Source organism: Penicillium samsonianum (genome assembly GCF_028829775.1).
Source record: "Penicillium samsonianum strain IBT 33392 chromosome Unknown utg000003l_segment0_segment0, whole genome shotgun sequence".
NCBI classification, from domain to species: Eukaryota; Fungi; Ascomycota; class Eurotiomycetes; order Eurotiales; family Aspergillaceae; genus Penicillium; species Penicillium samsonianum.
In genome coordinates this window covers 5,398,817-5,412,804 of record NW_026643261.1, presented here as the reverse complement: position 1 = coordinate 5,412,804, position 13,988 = coordinate 5,398,817, and the positions used below count along the sequence as shown (strand labels likewise).

At 47.1% G+C, this 13,988-nt stretch overlaps 5 protein-coding genes across 5 annotated transcripts; 3 read left to right on the top strand and 2 right to left on the bottom strand.

The window, feature by feature from the left end:
• Positions 1–504: 504 nt before the first annotated feature.
• On the bottom strand, positions 505–2,691 carry N7471_005675 (calcium-binding mitochondrial carrier protein; the record flags this gene model as incomplete). The annotated part of the gene is made up of 8 exons (XM_057278394.1): positions 505–1,024; positions 1,082–1,114; positions 1,167–1,270; positions 1,332–1,393; positions 1,448–2,064; positions 2,134–2,341; positions 2,424–2,504; positions 2,562–2,691. 8 exons carry the CDS (start codon positions 2,689–2,691, stop codon positions 505–507), a joined length of 1,755 nt encoding a protein of 584 aa, XP_057138004.1.
• Positions 2,692–3,136: 445 nt separating this feature from the next.
• Positions 3,137–4,353, top strand: ssn8 (cyclin-dependent protein serine/threonine kinase regulator SSN8). Its single transcript, XM_057278393.1, has 3 exons — positions 3,137–3,360; positions 3,422–3,631; positions 3,684–4,353. The coding sequence occupies exons 1-3, from the start codon at positions 3,201–3,203 to the stop codon at positions 4,226–4,228; spliced, it is 915 nt and encodes a 304-aa protein (XP_057138003.1). The 5' UTR covers positions 3,137–3,200; the 3' UTR covers positions 4,229–4,353.
• Positions 4,354–4,674: 321 nt separating this feature from the next.
• N7471_005673 (uncharacterized protein) lies at positions 4,675–5,820 on the bottom strand (the record flags this gene model as incomplete). Its single annotated transcript, XM_057278392.1, has 3 exons — positions 4,675–4,679; positions 4,762–4,843; positions 4,900–5,820. The coding sequence occupies 3 exons, from the start codon at positions 5,818–5,820 to the stop codon at positions 4,675–4,677; spliced, it is 1,008 nt and encodes a 335-aa protein (XP_057138002.1).
• Positions 5,821–9,023: 3,203 nt separating this feature from the next.
• Positions 9,024–9,739, top strand: N7471_005672 (DUF4452 domain-containing protein; the record flags this gene model as incomplete). The annotated part of the gene is made up of 2 exons (XM_057278391.1): positions 9,024–9,302; positions 9,422–9,739. The coding sequence occupies 2 exons, from the start codon at positions 9,024–9,026 to the stop codon at positions 9,737–9,739; spliced, it is 597 nt and encodes a 198-aa protein (XP_057138001.1).
• A 2,626-nt stretch (positions 9,740–12,365) lies between these two features.
• N7471_005671 (pepsin-like aspartic protease) lies at positions 12,366–13,829 on the top strand (the record flags this gene model as incomplete). The annotated part of the gene is made up of 3 exons (XM_057278390.1): positions 12,366–12,763; positions 12,867–13,630; positions 13,702–13,829. 3 exons carry the CDS (start codon positions 12,366–12,368, stop codon positions 13,827–13,829), a joined length of 1,290 nt encoding a protein of 429 aa, XP_057138000.1.
• Between the last annotated feature and the right edge of the window lie 159 nt (positions 13,830–13,988).

Sequence of the window (13,988 nt, the reverse complement as noted above, 5' to 3'; positions counted from 1 at the left end):
TGTAATAATAAACAAAATGGAAATCAAAAAGTCCCGTGGTATTGTATCGACGCCTTGCCATGCTGATGTGGTTGATGGTGAGTTTCCCAGTGCCCTCTATCAAAGGTTGGTCAAAAGTACAGTTGTCTCAAGTGAGCGCAACATGAGCAATAGAAAGCAAGTAAAAAATTACAGTGAAGCCTTGTTGATATCAACCAAACGTTAATGCAAAAAAAGCCAAATATGTGACCTCTCGGTGATATGGCAAGGATATCAAAAATGAGAATGGGGTGCATTTGAGATGCACCCATGAGCGAGGGGGTGTGCCATGCCTGTCAATGGCTTTTGTGGGTATCTTGGGGACAATGCTTCTAAATGTCAAGCTAGTAAATAGCAAATATCGACCCGAAGGCACCGGAATGGATGTGCCAGGGCGAAGGTCGAAAATGCGCTCAAATACCTGAGTGGTGTCCGCGGGGGTATGCAAGGAGGAAGAGGACGTGAGGGCTTCTTCGGACTGGCAGATCATCGTAGGCCAAGTATGCGTTTCGCGTTCTCGTAGACCACGTAGCTGATTGACATGGCCGGTGCCACTTTGAGGAGGTTAGGTGTGAGACCTTTGTAAAGACCACGGGGTCCCTCGGTTTTGAGTGTGATGCTTAAGACCTCGCCAATCCCTGTGTATGTGGGCGGATGCATGATCGTGCCCTGGGTTTGAAGTCGAGTTCGGAGAACATTGAGGGGATAGACAATCGAGGCGCTGAATCCTCCACTCATCGCACCAATTGCACCTGTCGCAAAGTTGCCGAGGGGTACGTCATCCTCATGACAACCACAGTCACGAGCCTTTTTAGCTAGAAGCGACCGTTTGAGGTATTCAAATGTCGATAGATCGATTGCGGCGTAGGGGAACATGCCCACAAGGCCAAGCGGGAGTCCTCGGAAGAAGCCAGCCAAGCCATTCTTGTTCCACACCTTTCTTGCAGTAGCTGCGATGAGTTGATTGCCTTTCGGGCCATCTTTCACGGTTTCACACTGCATGCGACTATTGAGAATTGTAAGCCACAATGCTCTAACAACTCACTTGGGTCGATGTACTCACAATTTTAGTGTATCGAGGGGGTAAACAAAACATCTAGTCACAATCAGAACCAATTTTCCTCTCATCAATGACGCACAAGACCTACTGGGCAACCATTCCACCAAAGCCACCGGACATAAACTGTGAAGTGGGAAGGAGTCGCTTGGGATCATTGTGTCCTTCGAGTTGTGCAAATGCTCGTTTCGCAGACTGCTCTCGGGTCAGCATTCGTCTAGTTGTGTAGGCGAAACCGAATATCAAGAGTACAAACCTCGTAGGCACCAAACTTGATCGCAGACTCTGGCATAACCTTCACCACGTTCAAGCCGTTCCCTGCTTATAGTTAGTCGTTGCTGCTTTAAGTCCAGATCGACAAGTACGACGAACCTGCGAATAGACTCCGTATTCCTCCAGCCCGCCACAATTCCTTGAGCGCATCGAACAATGTTTTGGAAGCGTTCCCCGCCGCAGCCAACGGAGCTCCGGCCTTCGCCGCCCGAACCGTTGATTTGACGCTAGTCTGTGCAATGAGATAAACTTTGAGACGATCGAGGGGGGCGGTGGCCGTCCTTGACACGGCACCCGCAATTCCACCTGCGAGGAAGTAGCCTAGTTGAGGGGTATTTTCGGTCAACTTCCGTCCATAATATCGGAAAAACATCCGCATGGCGGTAGTCTGGGGAAGAGGCAACCACTCCAACTCCAAGTCGCCGTCTAGCGAGACAAAATCATGCTCGAAAACGGGTTCCAACTTCGAGATATGGCTGGTTTGCGCGTGTGCTGAAGGAAGGAGGGAGGCCAAGTCGGGGAGGGACAAAATGTTGTACAAAAAGTGTTGGATGGTCAGAATGTAAGGTGAAAGAAACGGATGGTTTGTACCTAAACCCTGCAGGTCATTGATGTTGACATCTCCTTCCGGGTTTAGATTGCCCGTAGCCGTGTAGTATGAAAGGACTGCGTAGAGGTCGGTCGGGGACTGGAGAGGGAGGAATAGAAGGAAATCCCTAAAGAAAAGATTATGTATGTTAGCCTAGGCTGTTCAGCATTCACTGGAGCAGTGAGAATGCATGTACCTCCACTCTGTGTAAGAGATCACCCCGTCATGGTTTTTGTCGACCTCGGCGAAAAACCTGTCCAACTTTGCGTTCGAGACCGTGACTCCGGAACGTGAAAAGGCATTCCGCAATTCCACCTTGTCAATTTCACCGTTTTGGTCTCGATCAATGCTCTGGAACATCTTCCATAGCCCGTCCTCGGTGTGGTTGAGAAATGCTCGGAATTCTGGTGGTGATTAGGATTGGACCAAATATTGGCCAGGGCATCCCTTCCCCGAGTAATGCCTAGGTGGTTCTCGTGAGCTTACCGGCTTGGTCAATACGTCCATCGTGATTCGTGTCCACCTCCCGCATGACACTGAGTACCATATCGTCTGCATTTTTTAGAGCTAGAAAGAGATTAGGCAAGCGCGCAGGTATATAGCAAGGAACCCGGTCAAACTCACGATGATCGATTTTCTTTAACCCCTTCTTTAACCCAGTCAAGTCGATATGGCCCTCTCTTCGAGTATCCAAGATTTCCCAGAGTTTGGCGACTCGTTTGTCGCGTTCATCTTTTGACTCTTCGGATGCCATGATGGAAAATTGTTACCGAGCAACCATTATTTTCTTTGCTTTGTTATAAGGGGTAACCCAAGACCCCTAGAAGTTGAGGGGAAGAAGATCGAGGGGAACATAAAAGGATGACGTGAGGTGAAAAGTTATGCCCAGGTGAATACCTAGGTATGAATGGATAAATGCCCTGATTAATAGGCGCCCGGCCATTCGACCCAAGGGCTTTGACGCCGCCATCGGATTATCTTGCACGGGATCAGGGCCAAGCCCTACTATCCCTTTTTGGGATTACAACCTGACCTCATATTAAATGAGTTGATTCTTATATGATTGTTTTGTTTTGTTTTGTTTTGTGTTGTGTTGTTTTGTTTTCTTCTATTGGGGTTGGTTCTGCATCATCTCATTTCAATTTAATACGCGACCTGCGGGGTCAGCTGTATAAGGCCCCCCCCCCCCCCGGGGGACTTCGGACCATGTCGTGACGGCTTTCGATTTATGAGCTTTGCATCATCAAACATTGAACTTTCAATATGGCAGCCAACTACTGGGCATCAACCCAGCGTCGACACTGGCTATTCTCCAGAGAGAAGTTGGCAGATATCCGTGAAGGATTACGGGAGAAGGATAAAGTTGCCCATTCGCAGTTCCCGCTGCCAGATCAGCGACTACTGAATATCTACTTTAACCAACGTAGGTTTTGTTAATATGTTCATTGTTTTAAATGTCATTTCAGGCTAATTCAAATCATAAGAGCTTATCAAGCTCGGCAAACGCATGTCCACCAGACAGCAGGCCATTGCAACAGCACAGGTGTATCTCAAGAGGTTCTATACCAAAAATGAGATTCGACAGACAAGTCCATACCTTGTGCTCACTACAGCCTTCTATCTCGCATGTAAGATGGAAGAGTGTCCACAGCATATCCGCTTTGTCGTCGGCGAAGCGCGCGGTCTGTGGCCAGGTATGCACCCGTATATAAAGCCATAAACAAACCAATTGCTAACTATTCACAGAATTTATTACCCCGGATGTGGCAAAGCTCGGAGAATGCGAGTTTGCCTTAATATCTGAAATGAGCTCGCAACTCATCGTGCATCATCCTTATCGAACTTTGTCCGAACTTCAAACCGAACTATCACTCACCTCGGATGAAGTCGCTCTCGCTTGGTCGGTTATCAATGATCATTATCTGACAGATCTACCACTTCTACACCCACCTCATGTCATTGCGATCATGGCAATCATCGTCGCCGTTGTATTCAAGCCCACTCACCCATCCACCTACCCTGGAACCGGGCAATCGGCTTTGGCAGGCTCTATGAGAGATGGAGGCGGCATGCAGATGCTGGCCGCTTTATCAGATAAAACTGGATCCGGTCCTCCTCCTAAAATTCAGAAGCTTGTTGGCTGGCTTGCGGAAAGCGAAGTCGATATCAAAGCTGTCATCGAATGTACACAAGAGCTGGTCTCATTATATGAGGTCTGGGAGCAATATAGCGAGAAGAACTGCAAGGAGTTGCTTGGGAGGATGGTGAAGAGCAAGAACTTGGACAAGTGATGCCGTCCCGCATCTTGTACTTTAAAATAACCTTTATATACCGGTATCTCAATATTGAAGATAGGCAGCTGATCCATGCATGCCTAATCTAGTTTTGACAGGGTTTTTTTCCCCCTTTTGTGGACACTTTTTACGCCCTATCTAGCTAGCAAGGTATGGCTGCTAATTACATTGGAAGGTTCCAGGTCAAAAAGTCATCGACGGTAATTATTATAGCGGGAATCAGCTTGCAGGCTGAAGACAAGCGTTGCGATGTGTGACAATGAACAAACTTGCGAAGAATAAAGAACACTACGATATCTGCGAGATTACCTCCTTCATATCCACCCTCCACTGCTGGAAAAAAAGGCAATCCAAACTGTTTCAAAAACTTGGGAGATGCGCTGTTCAGCTCCCGGAACAACCAATTCTCGTGGGCGAATTCAGGGTCACTTTGGGCTCGAGGTTTATTCTGAGTACTTTGAGGGTCAACATACATCTGAAATGCCTTTGCTCTCTTTTTGCATATAAGTCTAGCAGGTCAGACGACTTACCTTCAAGAATAATCATCTCGAGGATGTCGCATAGGGCTTCGGAGTCAATCAAGTCTGTTGAAAGTCCCATACCACCCATGGGCTAGTAGTAATGAAGTAAGTATCAAAGGTATATCATAAATGGGATGAAGAACTAACGTCGTTAAGATGAGCTGCGTCTCCCGCAAGCACACATCTTCCCCTTCTGAAAGTAGAAGCGCACAATTGATGGATCCGATAGAGAGAAGTCTTGATTATTTTTGCGTTGATTGGCCTGGGGCCAGGAAGCGTTTTCTCCAGAAGGGACGTGACATGAGTGATAGAATTCATTTCATCAACGGGCGTCTGGTCTTCTGGGTCCAAGCTAACAGCACACCGGTATAGGGTCCGCTTTCCAGTCTCGACGGGTTTTAATGGAGTGACAAAGCCACAGGATATCGGGTGTACAATGAACTGGCTTGGGAACTTTGTGTCGAGATTTGAATCCTCGAATAGCAAATCGATGGATATCAGTTTCTCTGGCCAGCTGTACCCTCTCAGAGGAATATCCAAAAGCCCCCTGGTAGCGGACTGGCCGCCATCAGCACTCACTAGATAGGATGCTTGGAATGTTGTTTCGATGTCATCTCTCCTGGACGTGGCTCTGATGCCTAAAGCATTTTGCTTGATTCTGACGAGGGTCTCTTCGAAATGCAAAGTGAACAAGCCAGTTGCGGTTGCTTTCTCGAATAAAAACTTGGTAAGCTCTGGCTGTGGCAGATACAAGTTGCCACCAACACCATGGGACTCTTTTGTAGTATCCTGAGGAATAGGCAAACGAGCAATCGCGTCACCCATCAGATAACCTCCCTGCCCATCGTCATGGATTGGCTTACGCCAGCAAAACCCCTCAGAAACAAACCCTGCCTTCTCCATATCCGGTATCACCGCCATCTTATCCAAGGCAATCAGGTCGCTCGCGTAATAAGCCACAGCACGAGGTTCCTCACCTAGCCTCGACTCCTCCTCTGCCACGTCGACCACGATACCAGCTAGCGCAAGTCTCAAGGCGATAGCAAGCCCAACTGGGCCTGCACCCATGACTAGCATATTTCTTTGGGGTTTTCCAGGGGTATTTGCCTTTTTCCGAAGATTGCAACGCCATGGTGTTCCAACAACAAGCGTGTATGAAAGATAAGAGAACTGGGGGAATGCAAGGAAATGGGCAACCCACTTTGGAAGGGTTGAACAACAAACAATGAGAAGCTCAATTGAGTCTTTTGTGTCTGTCTACCACAGGTTATTCAAACCGATTGTCCTACATTGTACTACTTTGTGGAGGTTGAACTGAGGAGAAGTCGGGCACTACTACTTCGACACTGCCGGCTATCCACTATTCAACCTATCAGAACTAATCTAAAGATGCGATGCACGCTGGGGAACTAAAAGGGCCCTTCCGTTACTCACAACCGGCTTACCGTCTTGATTTCGTGTGGTAAATCGAATCTCGTTCAGTCACTCAATTGTCCCCATGCGCCATTTGCTCGTTACCAACCTGTCACCCGGCCCTACAGGAAAGGCAAATCTCGGCTGGGAGCTTTTGAGACGGCATGCATCTCCACTGTACATCTTTTGTAAAACTCTTGGCATGTAGAACTGTACGAAGAAAGGCCACGGAGAATGACACTGCCGACGCCCATCGGATTGCATCGCCCGGTTGCCAGTCCGGTCGAGGAAGCTGTCAGTGTCAATTGAATTTGAGATAGATGCTACAATTCAAGATAACATTAGAGTTATTGAATACGCTATACTGTCGGAAGAGGAAGAGTGTGAAGAAGAGAAAATGGAGGGGGGGTTATACTCGCCGGTGGAGAAGTCGCGCCATCCCAATCCATGGGAGTTGTACCGTTCGATGATTGTTGCTAGTGCGGCGTATCGTACAATTATAGTGGATTGGTGTTGGAATGTGAATTAGTACATATATTCGCGTCTGCGATCACATAGTCGTCCAGCGCGTTATGACCTCTGTTCATTGGATACATACATGTAGTCTTTTTGTTTCTCAATGTTCATAGGCTGCTATAATTACATATTTATGTATGTATTTATCTTATGTGGCGCTACTGTAGGAAATAGAAAGAAAACGGGCATACCGTTGCCCCAGAGTAGAATGGCACCTGCGCATGGCCCACTCCGTACTGTAGTCAAGATTAGGCAAGGGAAGCGGTTGCTCGGTGATAGAGACAAGTTGAAATTTCAAGGCAAAAAAATGAGGCCATTCAAAGGCCTGCATTCCAAATATCAGCTGCTAGCTTTGATTCTCTGTAAATAACTAGGTGTAGTATCTGTGTGACCTAAGCATGGACCTCCAGACCTTGATTCCAGTTGATAAACGGCACTACTTCGTATGCAGGAATTCCTCAAGTGTAATAAAGATGAACGCAACCAAACTTGTTTAAAGGATGTAAGAATCTAGACTTATCTGTTTGTCTTGCTGTCATGCTGTCATGCTGTGCAACAAGGATGGCCTCGACTCCGCAAATCGCGATTTCAATATCGCCCATAGTCTGAAACCAGATTCCGACTCGGAGCATAGAAACATTTGCCACGATGTAATAGATATTACATATTTGAAATTCAACCAGGGCCACTAGAATCCTTGAAGATTATGTTTGCAAGTCCCTTGCGCGGTGTATCTGGGGATCGGGTCGCAGTATAATAGTCCCTCACTGAATTACATATTTCATGCATTTAGACCCCGCGATCTCACGCAGACACCAAATCATGCACCCTGCATAGGCGCTGGATATATCAGCTGCATAATTCAAGCTTATGGGCAACGTTTACGGGGTACAATATGTGATATATCCGATCTCGGTAGGTGCGTGCGACTGCGCCTCGTGAGATTCTGTTCCAAATGGCCAAAGGGGCGGTGAAGCCGAAAACTGGAGACAGCTTACGGTGATACGTTGTCTCTAGTAGAGTTTAGGCTTGATCCTTTTCGGCACCGTGTAATAGAATGGAAGTTATCACTGGTGGAAGGTCGGCACCTTCTAACAGGGTTTATGTTCCAGTAGGCGCCGAGAGAGCATTTCTAGGTCCAGGGCATATCCCAATCAGGGACAAACGAAAATAAATAAAATATACAGAAACAGCTCCCAGACCTAAAATATACCACACGTTGAATAGTGGGAACTCTTACTTGGTTTTTATTCGATCGCATGGATATGTAGTGAGTCACGGGTAGGCAATGCTACCCGAAAATGCGAAAAGCGTCCGGATTCCGCATTGATGAGCTCCGATTTGGAAGGGTGTGAGCTGATAAGGTAGGATCTCAAGGTCCCCTGCCAATAATAGGCGGGTTTATCTGCAGCTAGTGCTGTGGGTGTGTCTCGAGACCAACAAGGTTTTTTTTTTCGGGTCTTTGCGCTGCGTGTCGAAGGATTGGGGAATTCATAGGGGGAGCCGATCGAAGCAAGATCAGCAGCTGCCGATTGGGGCACCCCATAGGGGGAATGGAGGGGAATGTGCCTGGGAAGGCAAAAGCCATGGTCCTGCACAGCCTGCAGCTAAGGGGACCCGAAGGGCTGAGAAAAATTTCAGCTTCCCCAACCACTCCCGTTGAGGAACGGAGTATGGGGATTTACTTTTCCGGACAACTTCACTGCCATGTTTGGTCGATGATACATCATTTATAACTATATTGTAAAGGTCGGCAATTTCGGCAATTTCGGATCTAGATACAATAAAATGTGCGCACTATGTAACAATCATCATTGTCCTAGGGCAATCCTATCTAAAGTTCTCCAGATGCCCTTGGTATGTAACAGTAGCGGTCATCACTAAGAAAGAGATCTTCCTAATTAGGTAACGGTCCAATTGTCGACGACGTCACGTTTTTGGTATTTTGGTGGGCCGTTGAAGGTCCATTTTGAGAGGATCTGCGAGTTATTATTGGCTTTGAGGCTATTGCCACTCTGTTAGCGCTTTGGTCTGGTTGGTGCGTCGATGTAAGTGCCTTTTCATCCCTGACAGTACAGAACTGTAATTATCCCTAGCAGACACTCAAGCAACTCCCTTAAATAGTAATAATTGGTAATAATTGGTAATGACAGTATCCATACCATCTGTCCCCATAACACACCCCTCCCCTCTTTTTCCTTTCGCCTCTTCCCACACACTCTCATTCTCATTAATCCTCCTTTCCTCTTTCAATCTCATCGATCTTTCCTATATTTTCTATATTTTTTGTCTTGTAACTTTCTTCTTATCTTCTCTCGTCTCACTTTCGGGCTTCTCACACAATGTCTGCCTACTTCTATAACCAACACCAGCAACACCAGCAACACCCTCACCATGGTGCTCACATGCAGTCTGCTTCAAATACCCACCACGGGCGCTCTCGTCGTGCCCCAAAGATGGCCTCGCAGAATGCTCAGCGTCAGTTCCGAGGAGTCAAGAGTATGCGGGAATTGGCGGAAGCTCCGGCTGTGACAGCCTTCCGTGCAAGATTCGAGGCTGGCCGGTCCTTTGATCTGGATGACGACCTCGAGTTCTGTCCGGGTCTCCTGACTGAGGATGATGTATGTTGTGTTGGTGAAATTTCAAACCCCCTTATCCGTCACCCCCTTGAGGATCGCCACAAATCTCAATTCGGATAAACCATTAGGGGGGCAATTTTGTTGACATGTTTTATTTGTAGCTGCACTCCATCCACTCTGCTTCCGACCGCTCTTCTCTCTCAAGCGGCTCACCGGACACCTCGCCTCTGCAGCACCAAATCCAACCGGTGCAGCAGGTGACCCCGTCCATCTCTTTATCCCCCGCTCAAACCAACTCATACGTTCACTCTGGTGTTGCCGGCAACCCTAATCATGTCAACTACCAGCAACAGCAGCAGCCTGCGAACCGGACCCGCAAGGTCATTCCGATTATCAACCCTTCGACCGGAATGACCCTGTCAAGCCCGCCTTCATCGATCTCGCCCGCGATGATGCAGACTGCTCAGCGTCGATGGTAAGGGTGCCATATGCCAAAGTCGTAGGCTGGCACCTACATCTCCATTCGTCCATTGCACGTCCGTTATTTAAGCTGTTCTGCATCATCGGGGTCCCTTAATCGCAGGTCATAATGTTTTTTTTTCTCCACTTGCATTCTTGTTCGATACGTCTATTGCATTCGACACGACACACAACCTGGAAAAATATCTGTTCCACGAACACGGCGACCAAAAAAATCATCAAAAATTCGAAAACAAAAAACCGACCTGTACATACACTCTCCTCTTCGCCGATTACGACCACCTTCGCCTCATATTCTAGATCCTTTGCGATACTCTTAGCTTGTTGCGAGCGACGGCGCCTGCGATTCAATACCTTACATCCTTTTCCTACGATACCTCTTTCGTCTCTCAGGGAGGGACGAATACTTTCTTCGGCCTATGTTTCTTTTTTTCCGGTCGGGCCACCGATGATGTACAGAACACACGTGCAGTGACATTGCTACTTGACGTTGCATGCTCATGACCTTTGGAGTTGATTTTACCTTTTTTTCTGGGAGGGTTTTGCGTGCAAACGACTTTGCCAGATACACCTACACTGTGGCACTTTTTTATTTTCTTTTCTACGATCTCTTTGTTTGGGTTTTTTGTTACCGGGGCGGGAATGGCTATCATTTTCAAGAATCTAGAGGCGGAAACGATACACGTCTGCATTGCTTGGGCACTGTTGAATATCTTGGGTTGTTTTTTATTGCTTTGTTGCCTTCTACTTGTCTCATCTTTTACGGATTGTTTTCTCTGTACATGGAATTTGGGGATTGGTGAACAACGCTTCCTTACCACTGGTATGTGGTTGGTTGGGTCTGGTAGCGAAACCATGGGATGCGGAGTTGTTTCTGTTTGAAATCGATATCCTTGGGGGTCTCTCGCGGTGTGCGAGTCTAGACCATTATGCACTTAAAATGCTTTCATTAAAATGCTTTCATTTTTACTCTCCTTTCATCTTTTCTCTTGGTTTTGTATTTCTTTTATTACCCTTTGGGGAACTCCCGGGGAGTCATGACATTGTATGATGTCGATTTATATCGATTTATATTGATTTTTGCTTACCATCAAGTTCATCACATCTCTTGTTCGTATCATCTAGGTACTCTGGCGAGACTAGGGTGTTGTAGATCGTTTGTACGAAGCAATGTACTTGCTTCTTGGCTGCTGGGCATATAGATGCGTTCCAACCCTTCTGCTTCGAGCCATTCCAATGCCAAACACAGCCCATCACCGCACACGTAGCGTCCACTCATTGATATCGTCCTGGTTTGGGGATAGTATTCCAAGGCCAGAGGTTAAGGTTTCACATTTGCTTTGCCTTTTCTTCACAGATCCGATTAAAAAATTTATAGATAATATTATAATTGGTGTTTGGAAGATATGTAGGAATATATAGTGGACTAGACTAATGCCTCGCTTTAGAGAAATACATATGGAGATTTTGCTTACAAGCTTACGTCCCTGAAACTATAAAACTAATTACACAAAAGGTATGATCAGATCTCTAATTAACATTGGTCACACTCAACAGTTTGATCGGCCGAAGATCAATATGAGGCGAAGATGCCAGCCATTGTTCCATGGCCACAACGCAATGCCATTGTTCGAATAGGCAACCAAAGAAAAGCTAACGCGAATAAAAAAGCAAGCCACACTTTACATGTCACAATAGGAGATCTCTATAACCTCTCCAATATGTTTCAAGTATATCGTACAGCCTGCATGATTGGGTCCCTACCCGCTGGTCCTTGTTTCAGGATCAAACCACCGACATCCTAGCACCAACAGGCCTTAAGGTCTCAGGTATCAAGCCCACGCGCCCAGGAAAATCCCCCCACTTATCTAAGACGTCGCGTAACAGACAAATTACGGAGTAGCAGGGTGCTCCGTATATAGATATCATCTACGTACTCCGTACTCCGTACTATCCTATCCGGCGCTACTCCCGAGCCCCTTACCTAGACCTGACATATCCCCGGGCCCACAGAGTATACGTCGTTCTGGTCTTGAACTGATGGCGTCTACTGTGAAGCATGCCCAGCTTGGGCCAAGGGCTTTGTAGTGCAGCGCTTGCCTCCGATAGGTGCATGTGGAATGCCAAGTGCTCAGAAACAAACGCTTGCACTACAATGCCTATATACGTACTGGCTTCGGGTCGTTCTTGCCTTTAGGGTTGTTCCCTCCTATGAAGTTTCACTTTGTCTCGTCTTGTTTTTGTTGATATTGTTCTTGTTTTTCAACTGTTGTTTCCGGTTTCTTTGTTTCTTTTCTTTTCTTGTCTTCTCTTCTGCATTGTCCACATTGTTCTACATTGTATTATTCTCTTTTCTTTCTTTTCCATTCTTGGCTGCAGGTATTCGAGTCGGGACTACTGCCTGCTGACGTTCATTTTGAGACATTGGCATTGTCTTTCCATTCATTCAGAACAAGCCTGCCCTTACAGATCTGGGGAGCTGCCGAAAATTCTCCATTTCTTGTCTTGTCTTTCATCCTTGTGTTTCTTGTCCGTTGCATTCTTTAATATCAAATCCTCAGGCTGGCCCTGATCTAATCACTCTTTTTTTCGATTTTGATATCCCCAGTTGGGGCTTTGGGCAAGATGCAATTCACTCTTTTTCTCGCTGTCTTCTTTTCGTTCAGCTTCAATGCTCTTTCCATGCCTGTGGCTCCTCCAAATCACCTTCAAGGCCGGTCCTTCAAGGTGGAGAGAGTCAAGCGCAATGAATATGTTGCCCACGGACCCGCGGCACTACGCAAAGCGTACCGCAAGTTCGGAATTGATGCAGCTACCCTCGATGGGGTGGACGTGAGCGACTTCCAGCCTTTCCAAACCAAGCATACCTCCTCTGTGAAAATTGCAAAGGAAGATGTGGTGGATTCCGAACAGACGGGCGCCGTGGATGCCACTTCTGTTGATGGAGACGTGGAATTTGTCTCGCCGGTCAATATTGGAGGCCAAACTCTCGATATGAATTTTGATAGTGGCTCTGCTGATATGTAAGTTTTGTGTTTCGTTTTCCTTTTGGAAAATTGGCTTTCAATAGCTTTCCATGTTCCATCTCACGAAATGAATATTCCGAACTAACCAATTCCCATATAGGTGGGTGTTGAGCTCGAGACTTCCAAAGTCACTACGAAACAGCCGAACGGTGTATGAACCGAGCAAATCCACCACCTTTGAAGAACTCAAGGACAGCACATTCAAGATCCAGTACGGTGACTCGTCCTATGCCAATGGAGGAGTAGGCAAGGACGTTGTCTCGATTGGCGGTGTCAAAGTTGCCGGGCAATCATTCGGCCTTCCGACGGATATTTCGCAAACATTCGCCGATGATACCAAGTCTAACGGACTCGTTGGTCTTGGCTTTTCTTCAATCAACACTGTCACACCAGAGCGACAGAATACGTTCTTCGACAATGTCGCCCCCAACCTCGACGAGCCAGTCTTCACCGTTCGACTGCTCAGCAACGGCGTCGGTGAGTATGAATTTGGAACCGTTGATCCGAAAAAGTATCGAGGTATCATGGCCAACGTCAGCGTGGATTCATCCAATGGATTTTGGGAGTTCGAGTCGGCACAATACGCCATAGGAGAAGGCCCCTTTCACCCGATCACCCAGGCACCCCAGGCCATTGCCGACACTGGCACCTCGCTCATGATGGTTAGCCCTGAGGTTGCGGAAGCCTATTATAAGCAAGTCGATGGTGGTTTATACGCCAAGAATGCCAACGGGTATATCTTCCCGTGTACTTCGAGCTTGCCCCCCCTATCCGTTGCGATTGGGTCTGGTCATTCGGTTACCATCCCTGGATCGTTCATGAATTGGTCCGAGGTTGGAACCAACACGACTACTGGTGAAACAGGTGAGTTTTTCCCCCCCCCCGTTCAAGCTTCTTTGGGGTATGAGTTCCGAGTTAACCTTTTTTCTCGATAGTGTGCTATGGTGGCCTTCAGTCAAGCGGAAGCTCAAGCATGGCGATCTATGGCGATGTGTTCTTGAAGGCTTTGTTCGTGGTCTTTGACCAACGTGGGCCTTCTTTGGGATTCGCGGCGCCTGCTTAAGCAAAAGAGGCTAAGATCTATCAGCTCCTCGAGTTGTGTGACAATGTACAGATTAGAAAAATCAAACCCATATTACCACTTTCTCATGTGTTGACAGCAATGCGGAGAGGAAGAAATTTTATTAAAATGCACAATAATAATACGGAACTTGGAAATTTT